Source organism: Choloepus didactylus, chromosome 15 (assembly GCF_015220235.1).
Source record: "Choloepus didactylus isolate mChoDid1 chromosome 15, mChoDid1.pri, whole genome shotgun sequence".
NCBI lineage: Eukaryota > Metazoa > Chordata > Mammalia > Pilosa > Megalonychidae > Choloepus > Choloepus didactylus.
The window spans coordinates 10,939,561-10,955,935 of NC_051321.1; the positions used below are offsets into that span (position 1 = coordinate 10,939,561).

General features: G+C 54.4%; 1 protein-coding gene across 1 annotated transcript in view; it reads right to left on the minus strand.

Moving 5' to 3' along the window:
* The window catches only part of HTRA1 (HtrA serine peptidase 1), a 49,475-nt gene that overhangs the window by 1,092 nt on the left and 32,008 nt on the right, over window positions 1-16,375 (minus strand). Inside the window, exons 4-8 of the mRNA XM_037804606.1 lie at window positions 6,784-6,978; window positions 5,776-5,808; window positions 3,783-3,897; window positions 2,407-2,464; window positions 838-933 (exon numbers count right to left, since the gene is read on the minus strand). Coding sequence (XP_037660534.1) covers window positions 838-933; window positions 2,407-2,464; window positions 3,783-3,897; window positions 5,776-5,808; window positions 6,784-6,978 — 497 coding nt within the window. The remainder of the gene's footprint in view (window positions 1-837; window positions 934-2,406; window positions 2,465-3,782; window positions 3,898-5,775; window positions 5,809-6,783; window positions 6,979-16,375) is intronic.

Sequence of the window (16,375 nt, forward strand, 5' to 3'; positions counted from 1 at the left end):
TGTGGCTGCCACCATAGCTTCAGCTCCCGTGCAAGCCAGCCTCAGACATGCTCCCATGCTCCTTACTGGTCCAGCACAGGGAGCAGCAAAATTTTTCTGGAAAAGGCCAGAGAGGAAATATTTGAGGCTTTGCAGGCCACAGGGTCCCCATCATAGTGACACACCTCTGCCAGTGTGGTGCAAAAGCAGACACGGACAACGTGCAAGCAAATGAGCATGGCTGGGTTCCAATAAAACTATGAAATGTGAATTTCACACAATGGTTACAAGTCACAAAATATTCTTCTTTTATATTTTTTCAACCATTTAAAAATGTTCAAAACCACTCATAGCTGGCAAATTGTACAAAAGCAGGTGGCAGGCCCAATCAGGCCCCCAGAGACCAGCGTGCAGGCCCCTGAGCTGCTTCTTCCGTGTGGCTTTGATGTTACTGGGTTGTTTTCTGAGGTGTTGACAGGTATGACTGGACACCCACACAATGAAAGAAGCCTTGGGGAGGAGACAAATCCTAAAGCCGGTACCCAAACCCTGGGATCCGATAGTATCCAAGGCCCCAGGGATGCTGCTCCTCAAACCCTCGCTCCCCAGCCAGGCCTGTCCCAGAGGCTCGCAGCGGGGCCAATACTGCTCTTTCTACCCCATTGACCCCAGGTGAAGTGAGGATCTTGTGGATGAGGCCTGAGTGCAACCAGGTCACAGGTCTGCCCAGCAGGAACTGACCAGGGATGCCCCCCACCAACACAAGCACCTGAGCTGATGTAGAAACAGCACCGCCCCCTCTCTTACCCCTAGGCACCCACAAGGATGTCAGGAAAAGGGAAAAGAATTCTAACTCACGCTTCTGCTGGAGTATCAGGAATTACTTCAATGATGTAAGCTCCTGAAAGCACATCTGGGAAGTCTCGGTGGCGGTCCTTCAGTTCCTTGGCTTTGCTGCTCGGGACAAACGACACCCGTGTCAACGCTAAATGCCAAACATGCCTCCCCAGGCTGTACCCAGTTAGCCCTCACCCCTTCCCTTATCAGTAGATCTGCTGGAAAATTCCTCCTTTAAAACTGCCTGTCCACTAATCACAGATTTACTGGGAACTAGCAAGGGAAGTGCTTTGCCACGAAGATTATGATTAGGAATCTTAATTAACTAGTTAAGAGGAGCTTCCACTTTAGGGACTTGGCATAGTGTGGGCCGGCCTGGTTTAGGGCCCCAGCTCTGCCCCTTGCTAGCTGTGAAACTTTGGGCAGTGACTTGATCATCCCGGGCCACAGTTCCTCTCCTGCAAAATGGGATAATCACAGCCCTCGACATCACAGGTGGCTGAGAGGATTAACCAGACGGCCGAGGTAGGGTGCCTGGCACACGGCCTGGTGCATTGCAAGCATCTGATAAACGATGGCTAGGGCCGTGGCTGCTGGTGATCACTCCCACCACTCACTGCCCCAAGCCCTGACCCACATTAAATCTCTCGGTCCTCGGCACACACTAAAACGCCTGCACTGTTAGCCTCACCCCAAGAGAGGAAACTGCAGCACTTAGAGCTCAAGTCATTCTCAAGGTCACCACCCAGGAAGCAGCAGAGCTGGGACATGAAGCAGGCTGGGCTCCAGGGTCACACCCCCAATCCCTCATAGTTCCAAGCACAAAACAACCAACATGGATTTTAGCCTCAGCCAAGCATTCCATCTTCTCTGGAATGCTAAGAATACACAGCCATTCCTACGTGGATGTTTCTAAAATACACAAACTTGCACGTCACACACATGTGCTGCTCCTCACCCACTTTACCTACCAGCAGTTTCAGCCATGCCATTAGTCGCTGAACCCCACTAAAAGGAAACGCGTTCCTCATGACGTTATGCCAGATTTTTTCACTGACGTTAAAACACTTAGTATTTTCTGGCCCTGCCAACCATACGCTGCAACTTTCACCAACTCGGGGAAAACAACCCCATCCATCATTCCATTCGCTTCCCTGGCATTCCTGGGGCCACAACCCACACACTGAAGAGCTAATAAAGGCAGGAGCTTGGGGCTGGGGGAGGGAGCTCAGAGCACTCCCGGAATGTGGGTTTCAGCTGAACAAGTGGTGAAAAGACAGCACACGGAAGAGTGAACCATCGCCCTCTGCTGTGCAGACTTGCCTGCAGAGAGAAGAGCAGAATCTTCAGAAGGAAAGGGCCGGCTGCAAAAATGGAAAACTGGCTCATATGCAAAAACAAAAGCCAAAGATAAAACCAGCCAAGGCCAGTGGCCCATCCTCTTTCCCAATATTGCTTAATTTTACCAGAAGTTGAGATGTCTTAAGGCAGCATCAGATCTCACTTTTAGGGGCGCCACTGGGGGTCTGTAGTTCAAGTTTGCTTACATTTAAAAGCAGAGATGCGGTCATACACTTTCCGCTTACCCACCTGGGTGTGAGTGACATCATGCGGATGCCGATGTACTTCTTCTTGGTGACGGCTTTACCTGGTGTGACAATGAAGGGACAAAAGAAAGTCAGCCCTGTCGGCAGGAGAGCTGGGATACCCGGGAGACAAGGGGTTCAATCTCCCCTAGTTTGCAGGCAGGGTCAGGGAAGGAAGGCACCGAGGTCATGGTTCAAACCCTGGTTCTGACCTCTACAGGCTGTGGGAAAGTCCTGCCATTTCAGCTCACGGCCAGAAACCAGGAGCAATTCTGGTTCCTCTCTGCCAATTCCACAGACATCCAACCCATCCTCAAGCTGGCTCCATTTCCCTTCCGCATCTGGAGTGTGACCCTTTCTCTCCACCTCCACAGCCACTGCCCAGGCCTGAGCCTCCAGCATCTCTCATCTGGGAACTGGGAGAGTCGTAACTGGTCTTCCCCTAATTCCACTCCACCTGCCCTGCATCTTCCCCACCCAGCAGCAGGAGGGACCTTAAAAGATGGCAATCAGATCACAAACTTACCTGCTCCACTGCAGTTAAAACGCAACCCAAGATCCATGCCTTGGCCTGCCACGGACCTCACCCCTCGGCCCTCACCCCTCGGCCCCGGCCAACCTGGCCAACCTGCCCGTAGAACTCGTGCCCTCACTGCACTCCGGTCACACAGGCCTCTGGAAGTCCTGCACGCGCCAGGCTTAGGCCCGCTTCGGGGCTCCGAATCTGCCGTTCCTCTGTCTGGAATGTTCTCCCCCACGTCCCTGCCTGCTAGCTCCTTCTCCTCTGGGGCTCAGCGGGGAGCCCCTCCCTGGCCACACTCACTCCACTAACTGCCCCGCCCATCATCCCCGGCCCACCACTTCCGCTTCATTTTCTTGGGAGCACCTGTCACTATCTTAAGTTAACTAATTTGTTTGCTCATTTATTGTCTGTCCCACTCCCTCACCCTCCCAGTAGAGCATAAATGTCAGACATACAGGGGACCCTGTTGTTCTCGCCACTGCCAAACCCCCAGCCAGACTCAGAGCAGGGTCTCATGCCTTTGCGGAATGAAGGACCCTCCCTGAATGTCAGTTACGGCATCAGTGAAAGGGGACGCATCGCTCCCACCTGGTAGGGCAAAGGAGTTAAGGGACATAAAGGAAGAATTAGGTGTGATAATGTCTAGAAATCACCAACCCCCCGGCCTGGCACCTGTTAGCTTGAACCACAGGAAACCCCCACTATCATAGGCCAAGGATGGGGGACCATCTCCAGCCTACTTCCAGGGTCTTAGTGATGTGCGTTTCCTTTTCCTTTTTCCGAGGGAAAGGCTGTCCGCTCTAAGGGGTTTGTCATTCTTCCCTCCCCAAACCCCCCAGTGGCGGCTGAGGCTTTACCTTTGGCCTGTCTGTCATGAGACTCCGTTAGGAACTTCTTAATCTTATCAGATGGGATGGCAAAGGAGATCCCAGCCGTCACTTTGAGCGTGTTAATTCCAATTACTTCCCCATCCTGAAAGGCAAGATGAAAATAACTCACCAAATGCACAAAGGTCTACTGGAAGACACATACCGACAGAGGCAGAGACTTCAAGTCAAAGACGACTCGGAGCCACTCGGGGTACGAGTCAGGGGCTGGAGGGAGGTGGCACCCGGTGGGGCAGCCGGGAGAGGCAGGAGGCCCCGGGGCAGCCGAGGCCAGCACGTCCCCACACTCCGGGTGAGCACAGCATCAGATGGACGGTTTTAAAACTCAGGGAATACGTTTCCAAAATCTCTGTGAGGCCCCAAATGCAGCCCTTTTTGATGCTCTTCAGATCAAACAGCACCAGGAACTGCTGCCCGGGCTCAGGCGGCAGCCCCTGGGGCCACGCGGGGCGCTGGGGGGACGGCAGAGGGCACCGAGCAGGGGCGCTGGGAAGCACCAGTCACTGACCCGTCACTTTCCTCTGCTTGTCAGACTCGCCTTCAATTATGGAGACAGCCAGTCTGCAGGACACACTCTCATTCCAGATCAATTCACAGTTCAGCGGACACCCCGCTGGAGGTAAGGGTCCCTGGTTAACACGCTTCCCGTTCTGCCATTAGCCTGAACACCATTGTTAGACCGCTTGTGCAACTCGGCCTCAGAAGGGGAAAGCGGCCAAGAGGTTATAAATCACTCCTCGCAGGCTTCCCTCAGGCGCCGGGATTTCAGTCCCTGAATCCAAGGGACCATCCAAGAGGTCAGCCTGGGCCGTGCTAAAATGGCCTTCATGTCAGCATCAATAAATGAGAGGGCTGAGCTGTGACCCCTCAGCTGCCCCTGAGCTCGGACAGGCTGTGACTCTCAGGCTCCACATTTTATGCTCAAGTATTTAAGTACATACTCAAGTGACATCTCTGTGAGCCGGGCACCCCCTCCGCATTCCAGCCATGTCTCAAGGGACTGCTGGGCAGAAGTCAGTCCAGCTCCTTTGCAGCCCTGGTACTTCACGCAAAGGACATGCCTTCCCAGGACAGGCCAGTACTGCTGACCCCTTCCAAACGCAGCCCTGAACCCTTACCTGCTCCTGGATTGGACCTGAATCCTACAGGTTTACCCATAACCCATAACACAGGCATGTCCTCTGACGTAACACTCCCAACCCTCAGGGCCGGCATGCCTTACTATTTGCAGAAAAATTCAGAAGGGCAGTTTGCAAGGGCACCTTCACAGAGCTCACTTGCAAAGAATTAGATAACATGCTGGGATGGTAAGGTTCATGTGTCAACTGGGCCAGGTAATGGTGCCCAGTTGTCTGGACAAGCAAGCATTGGCCTGTTACTGCAAGGACATTTCATGGACTTAAATCATCAGTATGTTGATTGCATTTATAGCTGATGATATCTACAATCCACTAAGGGGAGTGTCTTCAGCAATGAGAGACGTTTCATCCAAACAGTGGAAGGCTTTAAAAGAAGTCATAACCTCAGCAGTCAGAAGAGATGAAATTAAGAGAAGCTCGCAGGAAAAGCCCCAGAGAAGCTTAGAGAAAAAAGCCACAGATGGAGAAGCCATCAGCGGAAGCAACAAAACCCAGGAGAGAAGGACCAGCAGATGTCACCATGTGCCTTCCCACGTGACGGAGGAGCCCAAGCTCACTGGTAACTCATCTTCAGAGATGGTATCATCCTGTTGATGCCTTAGTTGGTACATTTTCATGGCCTTAGAACTGTAAGTTTGTAAGCTAATAAATCCCCATTGTTAAAAGCCAGTCCATTTCTGGTAAGTTGCATTCCAGCAGTTTTACCAAACAAACACATGCTCTGACAAGCTCATGTTGAAAAAGGAAAAGAAAAAGAAAGAAAAGGGAAAAACATGCACAGGTAAAAACAAAGGCAACGTAACTCAGGGACTGACGGGCCTTACCAGGTTTACCAGTGGGCCTCCCGAGTTTCCATACTGCAAGTAAACAGAAATTCAAAGATCATCACACCGTCCAACCAGCTTCCCTGCCTGGCGGTTTCCTGAGCACACTGCCTGGTGCATGGGGTCTGGTCCTTTCCTGAAATTTGTTCCTGTCAATCTACTATTTTGCTGGGAAAAGAACCTTAACGAACAGCAGTAAGGTTTAAATGTGGACTATAAAGCACCCATCAGACTCCTTTCTCTCATTGTCTGGGTGTTGGGATAAGGCCGGCTGCCCACTTGCTCTAGTATCACAGAATTTTCCATCTGCACGGCCCGGGACTGGGCGGCCTCAGCTTGGCTGCTGGGCTGGAACTCACGCAGTGTGCTCCAGTTCCAACACTTCATGCCGAAAAAGAAGTACAGATCGTAGGAAAGTTTGCGAATAAAACCAACTAGAGGCAGCAAGTGCACAAGACACACTGTGTTTCTTAATTACTGGACAGATGTGGGGTGGGAGGGACACTGCTTTCAAAAATGTCAGTCCCATGGGGGATGGCTAAAGGGGGGAAACAGAATTGTAAGAGACTGCATTCATGAAGTTGTAAATTCCTGGCGTATGGACGGCTGAGGCCTGGTGCTCAGGCGGTGCCCTCAGGGCGAACGGGCACCTAGTGGAAGGGAAAGCCACCAGGAGTTAGGGACACAGCTCAGTCCCTCCTGCCAGTGAGCTGCAAGGGCAGGTCTCAAAATGACAACAAAAGGCCTCAGATGTGCCCAGAGGGGCTGACCCTGCTCAGGGTGGGAAGGGGGAGCTCCTCCGAGCAGCTCCAGACCTCGGGCAAATCTTACGGTCCACTCTGTGCTTGCCATTGGGGCAACAACCGTCACAGCCTCATCTGCTTTAGGGGTTCAGAGGGAATCCCTGAAAATCCCTGAGGATGCTGATCTGGTTCCAAAGCCCGGCTTCACTCTGGGGGGCCCGCCCCCAACCCACAGCAGGCCGAGAGCCGGCAGGCGGGGGCTTACGTTGATGATGGCATCTGTCTGGATGTAGTCCATGTCCGAGTTCCGGAGCCCGAGCTCTTTGCCCCCTCGCTGGGTGGTGCTGACGATGCCAGTGGTGACCGTGTTTTGAAGGGAGAAGGGGCTTCCGATGGCAACCACAAACTCCCCCGGCCGCAGCTCCGAGGAGCGGCCGAGCAGCAGGACAGGCAGCTTTCCCTGGGAACGACAATGGCGGGCATGGCTCACTCTGCTCGGTATAACAAAGTGGATAAATGCAGAGGCGGCGTGGGATACCACGCAGGTGACAGGCCCCTCGTCAACAGCTGGCCTCGCTGGACAGATCGGGCCAGCCCTTCCTGGAGGCGAGGGCCGCAAGTCCCTTCCCACCCACGACAGCCCACACCTCCCAGGCTCTCGTGCAGCGAGTGGCACTGAAGCTGCATGCTGAGGAAACGTGGAAGGGTTACCGGGGGCCACTCTGGGGTCTCCTCACATCTGGCAGCCACTGGCACACAATTGTGGTGAAACTTGGGGACCAGGAGACAGGGAGACTAAAAGGATTTGGCAGGTTTTTGGCAAGACCACCTGGGGTGCTCCTAGGGCACAAAGCCCCAGGGATGGGTCATGAGGCGGCACTTGGGGGTGCTCTGGCCATGGGTGAGGCAGCTGTGCCTCCTTATCATACTCCAACCCCCACCTGTGTACAGCAGTACTGGGGGAGATGGGGAGCGGGGAGGGATTACAGTGCCTCAGTGTCCGGTGCACACCTGTGGTAAGGTGCAGAATTGAGAGGGGTGGGGAGCAAGGCATCCAGGGCCCTGAGACACCAACACCCAATGGGCGGGCCGTCTCTCCTTCCCTGAAAGGTCCTCCATCATCTCCCTCTGCTTCCCCAGCTGAACCCAAGAGCCCTGATTCCCTCCGATGTCCTGCAAAGCCCAGGCAGTGCCCAGGCAGAGCCAGGAGCCCCCCAACGACTCTTCCAAATGAAATACAACAAAATAAAGCCAGCTCCGGAACAGCTGGGCCTGAAGAGAGCTGGGCTGGCAACTTAAGGGCCTCCCTCGGGCCCTAAGGGAAGGCTTTGGGACCTCTTCCCTCCTCCCTCCCTCCCTCCCTCCCAGAGCCAAGCAAACATCCCCAGCTCCTTCCGCCTTTGTTCACCGAGTCAGAACGAGCAGCTGCTCCGAATAACGTGAGCCAGACCCGACAGGGAAGACTCAGCTCAGCCCTCCTGCTAACTGCAACCAAGAGACCTCGGTGTCCCTCTCACAAAAGAAAGAGGTGAGGGGGACCCTGCGGGAGGAGCATGGGGGGTGGGCAGTTACTTTAGCATCTCCTCTCTCAGCCTGTGCAGACACTGCTTGATGAGGTGGGGTAGACACTGCAGCCATTTGACAGATGAGGAAACTGAGGCTCCAAGAGACTGGGAAGTGGGAGACAGAGCAGGGATTTAAACCTGGGACTGCTGACCCCCAACCCAGACTCCCGTGTCCGCTACACCATGCCATGTCACAAATACCCACTCCAAAACAAAGATGCTGGGTAAGAAAACTCATGGAGGAAGAAAGGAACCTTGGAGAAAGGACCCAAGAACTAAGACTGACTCCGTTCACAGACACTGACAGGCCAGAAGAGGACCCTGTGAAAGAGGACAGGCCTGGGGCCAGGCAACTTGGTCTAGAATCCTGGCCTGAGATCAGAGCCACTCTGAGCCTCAGTCTCCTCATCTGTAAAATGGGAATGAAGTAATACAACTATCTCATTGGTTGGTTGAACAAATCAAATAGTGCCTGGGTTGGGTGTGCAACATGTCACAGTTGGTTATCTCCCACGAGATACTGCATGTCACTCAGCGCCCAACTTAGAGAAGGCTGGGTGGCACAGGCCTGCCCGACAGTGACCCTTTCCCTGTGGGTCGCCTGAGACCAGTGTGCTTGGAGCTGTTCAGGCCGGTGGCACTCCCAATGTGGCCCCAGGCTCCCCAAAAGCCCAGGTCCACAGGCACCAGTGAGCTCTGTGCTGGGCAGGTTTACCCTGGGCCTGTGCCAGTGGCCCACGCCAGGAGTGATGTCATTGCCCAAGCAGAGTGTGGGTGGAGTGGCACCCAGGGCAGCTCAGATCCACCTGGGTCCCTCTCTGGAAGAGGTCCATCGAAGGAGCCGTACTTTCAGGGCATTCACAGGACTGGCTGGAAAGCCGTGCCTTTGAGGCCTGCGGGGCTGGGCTGGGGTGGGGATGGGGGTGCACAGAGAGATGGCCCCTGGGCCTGGGTCAGCTGGCCGCCTGAGAAAACGGGGTTGCTCTTCACCAGCTCCACGGAGATCAAGATCAAGCATGCACAGGTGGCCCAGCTTCCTGTGGAGAAAGGGAGCCAGGCACAGGCTCCTATGTCCCAGGGGGGCTTCAGAGAGCAGGGGGCCTCCACGCAACTCTCCCTCCAGCTCGTCTTTCCTGGGGTTGGAGCTCGGGCCCAGAAGGGCAGGGAAAGGAGGCAAACGCCTTTGGGGGAGCAGGCGCTATGAGGACCCAGGGGAGGTCTCCCCGCGGGGCTCATTCATGCTCACCGGGGGTGGCAGGACCCCTCCCAGGGGTAGCTGCAGCTGCAGAAGACAGACCCAGAGAGCCCTGTAGACAGGCCTGGCTGGAGGCACAGTGGGGTCACCCACACTCGGTGACCACACAGGCTTGGACAAGTTGGAGCCCAGTGATGCAAGCCCCAAGGGTCCCCCCAAGAATCGATCCTCACTGGAACACAAGAGGGACAAAGGTGGACATGCGGTGGCCATTTAGTCGTGCCTGCACCCATGGGCAATGGCCACGATCAGGAGCATCTGGGTTGAGCTCTTATTCACTCAAACACTCCATAGATCATGAAGGGGAATCACAAGACAGAGCTAAGTAAGTGGACAATGTGAAAGTCCTCTGAATTTCTCTGACAGGTGTGGGCCTTTTACTTCCTGGATAACACCCTTTCCTGCCATCCTTCTGAGATGGCATATCTTTTCCCCCAATTTACCAAAGTGGAAACTGAGGCTCAGAGATGGATTGACCTCACGGCTAATGTACAGCCTGGCTGAACAAGAAAACAAGGTTCCCAGCTCTCAGAGCCACACGCCTAGTACATGTTAACCTGGAATTCTAATTAGAGGAAGAAAATCTTTGCATGGGAGTGACGGGGTGCCTGCATGTCAGCTAGGCTTGATTTACAGCTCTCCATAAGGACAAACTTCCTTTTGGGGGCCTTTTAGCCCCTGCACGTCAGCCTGGTTCCAGATCCAAGGAGGGCTCTTTTGCAGCCTCACTCCCCTACCCAGGCCTGTCTGCTCCGGGCAGCTATACCTCTCCTGGCCAAATTTCCACAAGGTAATTGAGCATCTGATTCCAAAGCTGTCTAGACACACGCTCCGCAGGGGGATGTGGGAGAGATGAAATGCAGATACCGGCCACAAGTGGAAAGCCACGCTGCAGCCTTGACCTGCAGTTGATATGAAACACTTCGGGTCTGCTCATTCCCAGCTTAATGACCCTGCTCCCCGTCCCCGCTGGCTGCTTTGCTACCACATCAAAGCTGTCTCAAGGCTCCCGCAGCAGCCCTTGTCTGTCTCTCCCCCTGAACCGACCCCAGTCGCAGACCATCCTGGAGGGCAGGGCTCCCATGGCAGCCCCACTCCTAACAGCCACTTTGCACATCTCCCTGTCTCACTGGAGCCTTACAGCAGCCAAAGAAGACATCGGGCAAGCAGCCATTCTACTTGATGGATGAGAGAACTGCAAAAATGAGGAAGACAAAAGGCATGCACGGTCCCACTGCTCACAATCGGGTTTGCAGTTCCTTCCCTCAAACCATGGGGGAGAGCGGAAATGCAAGTAGGGGGTGAACACAAAATAGCAAGGTGGGGAGAGCTCTCAAGGGGCAAAAGCAAACCCCTGAGGCTCCGGGCCCAGGGCTGAGGGGACCCCGGGTCCCACCAGGACAGGCTCAGGTTCAGCCCGGGATCCTCCTGGGACGAGGGAGACTCCAAGGAGAGTCCATCACATCCCCAGGTCCCACAGTCTCACTTGTGCTAGTGAGAGAAGAGTCCAGGGGGGCTAGAAGAAAAGAGGGAACGTTGAGGACAAAAACACACCCAGCACTTAGTCTGCAAGTCACTCACTTGTGTTAAATGGCATCCACACAACAGGGCTGAGAAGACAGCGACTTCAAGAAAACATGAGTTCCCCAGACACGTGGTTGTCAGCCCCCGGCCATCAGGGCGAGGGAGGATGGGCCCAGGGGAGGGTGTCAGGGGTGCTGGGTGCCGACTCCAGGCTTAGGTGAATTACCAAGTACCAGCTGCAGAGAGGGTACTACATGTGTAGTCGATACAGCGCTGAAACTGGGATGCAGTTAGTCCACAGCATGATTAAAGAAGGATCCTACCAATCATTTACACTAAAAACAAACAAACAAACAAGAGCAAACAGGCCTGGCCAGGCTGACTGCAGGGAACAGATCTGCAGCCTGCCCTCACAAACCCCTGCCGACATGAAAGAGAACTCTCCAACATGCACTCATGGAGCGCATCCTCTGTGCCTGGCCCACGGGTCATGAAGATCAACAAAACCCTTGCCCCCAACGCTCACTGTGGGATGAAACAGAGCACGTGCAAGCCACAGGGGCACACAGCGGTGAGAAGACACAGAGCGCATCTCCCTCTGCAGGAACAGCCCCGGCCCAGCCTCTTCCATCAGGGCTAATACACATCGACAATCAAAGTGGCAAGGAACAGAAAACCCAGCTCAGAATGCAGCGAATATCCACGTCCCAGGGCAGGCTGCTCAAGGGCAGCGTGGAGGACAAGGCTCCTTCCTTCCTTCTGTTAATCGACCGTGGCCTGTTCCTGCGGCTGCAGCTCGGCCACTGCCTCTCCGGGCACTGTGGGACGACGTGGCAGTGCCCACCGTGAGGGAGAGGACCGCATAACACTTCTCCTCACGGGCCGCCAGACGGAATTCAGTCGTAGGGTCACCCCAAAACAGAGGAATGTGGCCCCGTGATTGCCTCAGACCCCTCAGGATCTGCTTGGGTTGGCGGCAGACCGCAAACAAAACCAGGGCTCTGCTGGCAGGAAGGAGGGGCGGTGGCTGTCGGGTGGGCAACCCCTGGAGTTTCCCACAGTCTGGAGGAAAATGTTTCATTTCGAAACGATGACCCCTAATCTGCAGTGTTTAGAGAGGACTCTAAGACATGCGTACTCCTGCACCCAGGGGTAGGGAGGGGGGCAAGGGGAGTTGTCTGCCTAAAAGGAAAGCAACAACCAGGGACTCTCCTTGGTGGTCAGAGCAGGATACCCTCGTCCCAGCAGAGCCTGAGGGTGTGGACAAAGCCTAGTTCACCCAGTGCTCGGCCATTTGGTCAGCGCGGATGATCGGTCACCTGGGAGACAGAGGGCCCAGGGCAGCACTCCTTCCTCCTTGCCCTGGAGCTCTTCTCTGTACACGGCCGTCCAGAGGGGAAAGCAGTGCTCACGCCCCGGAAGGCTCCGCAGAGGCAACTGGTGAGAACCGACGCCGCGCAAGGCAGGGCAAGGGGGTGCAGGAAACCAGAGGGGAGTCCGTGCATCCCCAGGTGGAGGCGGTGGAACCTGCCGGAGGAGTGTGTCTTGCCCTCAGACAAGCCCAGGCCGAGGCATGGGGCAGGCTGCCCTGACTTCACAGGTGGCGCCGGCTCCTGCTGGAAAGCGAGTCATGGCTGGGGAATTCCCACAGGGAAGGGGGGCCCGGCCCATGACGAGGAAATGCCCCTGGGCCGACAGCTGGCCTGGTCTCACGCTCCACCTGGAATCGAGGGTGATGCAGAAATGAAGACTGAAATAAAACAAGCCCCAAATGCACGCTTACACACACACCCACGTGCACACACACGTGCACCCACCCACCCCTCAGCCTCCACAAATGCTGGGAGCGCCCCGGGTGGGCCAGGGTCCCGTATTAGCTCATGGTGTGACCTTGGACCAGTTGACCGACTTCTCTGGGCCTCAGTTTACCACCTCTAAAATAAGAGTTAAGCTCAACAATTTATAAAACCATCTCAATTCTGACTGACTGATTTCCAAAAAAATTCGTTTGCAGATGACGGTTACATCAGGAAGATCAAAACAGGCAGCAAGGTCCCCAATCTTCTCATACAACTCCCCAGTTGGAGTCAGATGATCCCTGCAAACTCCCGCAGCCCCCGGAGGTGGGGGCAGCCCTGGAACTCTCCAGCTGCTGACTCAGCCAGTAACCCTCCAGCGAGGACCGCGAAAAGCTGCGAGCCAGCAGAATTCAGCCTCTGGTCAGTTGGGGTTTTGCTTAGCAGCCCCTGGGCTCTCGTTTCATTGCAACCTTATTCCCCGAAGCTTAAAAGGAGAAGAGCAATAAAAAGAGCAAGTAAAACCAAAACAAAAGGGAAAACTGGAAACATTTTTTTTTTTAACCTAATGAGGCAAGTCAATTACTTCTTTTTCCCCTTGCAAAGTATAAAGAACTCCCAAGTTACAAAAACATTTTCCTTGCTGAATCCGCAGAAGACACGGCAGCCGCCAGCTGCCCAGCACCCTCGCGTTCGAGGAGCTGGGGTTTCCAGTTGGGTCCTGTGTCGGCTGAAGTTTGCTTCAAAGGCTAAGGTTGCAGCAACTGGCGGCAACTCAACTGAGTGATTCAGCGTGCCTTCTGGAAACAGTTACGCTGACCTTGCATTTTCTTTGAAAAAATACTTAATGGAGACAATAGCACGTGCCCAATACCTGGCAAGAGACAGCCCTGTAGAACATGCATGGCTCCTCAGGAAAAACAAATCAGGCTGCAGAAGATCAACAAGGAGATGTTGGCATCAAAAGACACAAGAGTTCCTGGGAGGCTAAGACGATCGCGCCGGCCAGGGGCTCTCGGCAGGAAGAGGAGGGCTGAGCACCCAGGAAGGTGAGGGGCAGAGGACAGCAGGAGGGCCTACAGACTGAACCCACAGGAGCCCAAGCATCCTTGGAGTCGGGCTAAAAATTTGTGGGCCCCAGTGCAAAACACAAATGCTGAGCTCCCGTTCACAAAGCAGAGAAAAGTGCCTGCTAAAGGTACTGATGAGCATTTTCCTTTCTTTGGAAATCTCTCTCTCAACCTGCCATGATGCTTTTTATTTGCAATTTAATGGCTTGGGCACAAGGATATCCCCAGAGCAAGTGCAGACACCCAGAAGCCTCCTGATTGGGTGCTCGCAGCCGGCCGCTTGCTGGTCAGACATGCTGAACCCCGGCCAGGGGTGGGTAAACCCAGCCAGGCACCTCCCCTTCCCAAGGCCCACCATCCACCCCATGGAGGAAGAGGGACCCTCAAAGGTACTGCAACTTCCGTGCCAGGAAACACCAGGTGCCTGGATGGGGACAGGAGAGGCTTGTCCCTGCAGAGTCACCCGCTGAACACACCAAGGCACTGTCGGCCCGAGGCAGGACGGCTGCCCCCATGCGCTGCCCCAAGATGCCGTGGGGCATACATTCAACCCCAACCCTCCCTGTGCCCGTGCCCCCACCGGGAATGGTGAGTGGCAGTGGGCGCAGAGCAGGAACAGGGAAGGGGAGCCAGGCAGGGCCAGGGGTACCAGGGATAGCAAGGGGTGGGCAGCAGGAGGCCTAGAACCCATCCTGGGGAGGCGGGGACACTGCAGGAGGAAGGGCCGAGCGGGCTCCGGGCCCCCGGGCCCCATACCCCATGCATGCTTCATTCTTCATCGGACTTCACTCCCAAAACACAAATTCAAAGACGGAATGAAGGCGGCACCTGAGAGCACTGAACTCCCGAGCCCCAGCCCTGCTGAGCACGGCGCCTGCGTAGAGTGTGCAGTGGAGAGGGTGGCGGAGAGCAAGTGAGATGCTCGACGTCCAGACTGGAGAGGGGTCAGGTCATCAGCCTGACAGGGTCAAGGGTAAGACCAAGGGAGGGTGCTGGGGGAGGGGAGAGGGGACTGAGGACCCAAGAGGCCAGGCAGGCAGCATCTTCCCCGCAGGCACTGAGCCCACTGACAGACAGAACCCAGGACAGTGTCAAAATCGAGTTGCCACCATCCATTTCCCCAACGGGTATATTATCATGGACGTATGGGGATAGGAGATGTGGAGGAGGTGCTGGTGGGGTGGCTGGGGTGGGAGGGGTTCAGGTGGGAGAGAGAGAAGTGGGGGAGATGGGGGATAGAGAGAGAGAAGGAGAAAGAGAGTGGAGATGGTTGTACAAACTGAAAAGAGACAGGCAAAGAGAAACTTGGTTAACAACCTTACTCTTCACTGTTTATGAGCAACACCATAATATTTAGTCTCCTTTAAGCTATGTCAAGAAATGTTTGCCATTTCAAATTTCCCCTTCGTCTTGTTGTTTAAACCACAAAATGTCAACAGTTCTCAATGAGAGCCCAGCGGCCAGGGGTTGTATATATTCTGTGGCATCCAGGGGAGGAAAAACCTTGTCTTTGTCAAGTCTACACTTTGTCTTCTCCATACATCAGCCCCTTTGGCCCTCCCCTTTTATCGACTTGTATTTGGCTTGGCCAATTCTGTTAACACAGTGTTAGCCATCGTAGATGCTCAATAAATATTTATAAAGCCAGTGAATGAATGAAAGACTGAACATCCCAGATCTTCAAAGACCCATCAGGATCTTAGAATGGGACAACTGGGTTCAGCAAAGGGTTGGCATTTCAGTCTGGGTAGCTGATTCTGGATGTGGCCTGATTTCATCTTTGGCAAAGAAGCACAGTCCACCCAAGAGAAAAAGCAAATTAAATCAGCCTCTCTGCTCCCCTTCCCTTTGGTCCCACAGAGTTTCACTCACTTGTTCTTTCTCAGGAGCATCTCTGCCTCTTGCCCGTTCAGCTCCTCCAGGACAAGGTGTCAACCAAATAACACTGGGGTTGGCACGTTTTTTTCTGTACAGGGCCAGAGACTAAATATTTCTTGCTTCATGGGCCATACAGTCTCCATCCCAACTACTCAACTCGGCCATTGCAGGGTGAAAGCAGCAACAGACTGTAAATGAATGTGCATGGCTGTGTTCCAATAAAACTTTATTTACAAAAGTGGATGGAGGGCCAGATTTGGCCCGCAGGCAGCAGCTGCCCACCCTGGCCTCTGACACACCGCCACACACTCCCGAACTGTCAGGTGGAGGCACTCGTGCTCCTCACCCAGTGAGGGGGGCAGGAGGCATTCCCCATGGGGCCGCTACAGATGCAGTCCCGACAATCTGGGAACTGCTTTGTCAGGACCATAAATAATAGTCTTTACCCAATTCCCCGCAGAGAGATGCCAATGTGAAAAAAGCCATAACCATATTAAGAGAAAACTATGGCCAAAGAATTTCCTTAACAATCCACAGAGTTCTTGAAACAGGGCCAGAGAACACAGAAGGGCTCCAGTTTTGATACTGAAACGTTTTCGCATCCCAAAAGGAACCACAAGAAGGGCACAAGGAAGCCACGACACCATTAACCTCTGGAGAAAGGCATATACAGGGGAACAGACGCTGCTCCCACTTCTCGTCTGGGTTTACAGTGCCTGATGAAATACTGATTCCCAGCCCCTTAAAGATGGAAAAAATCGATACTGTA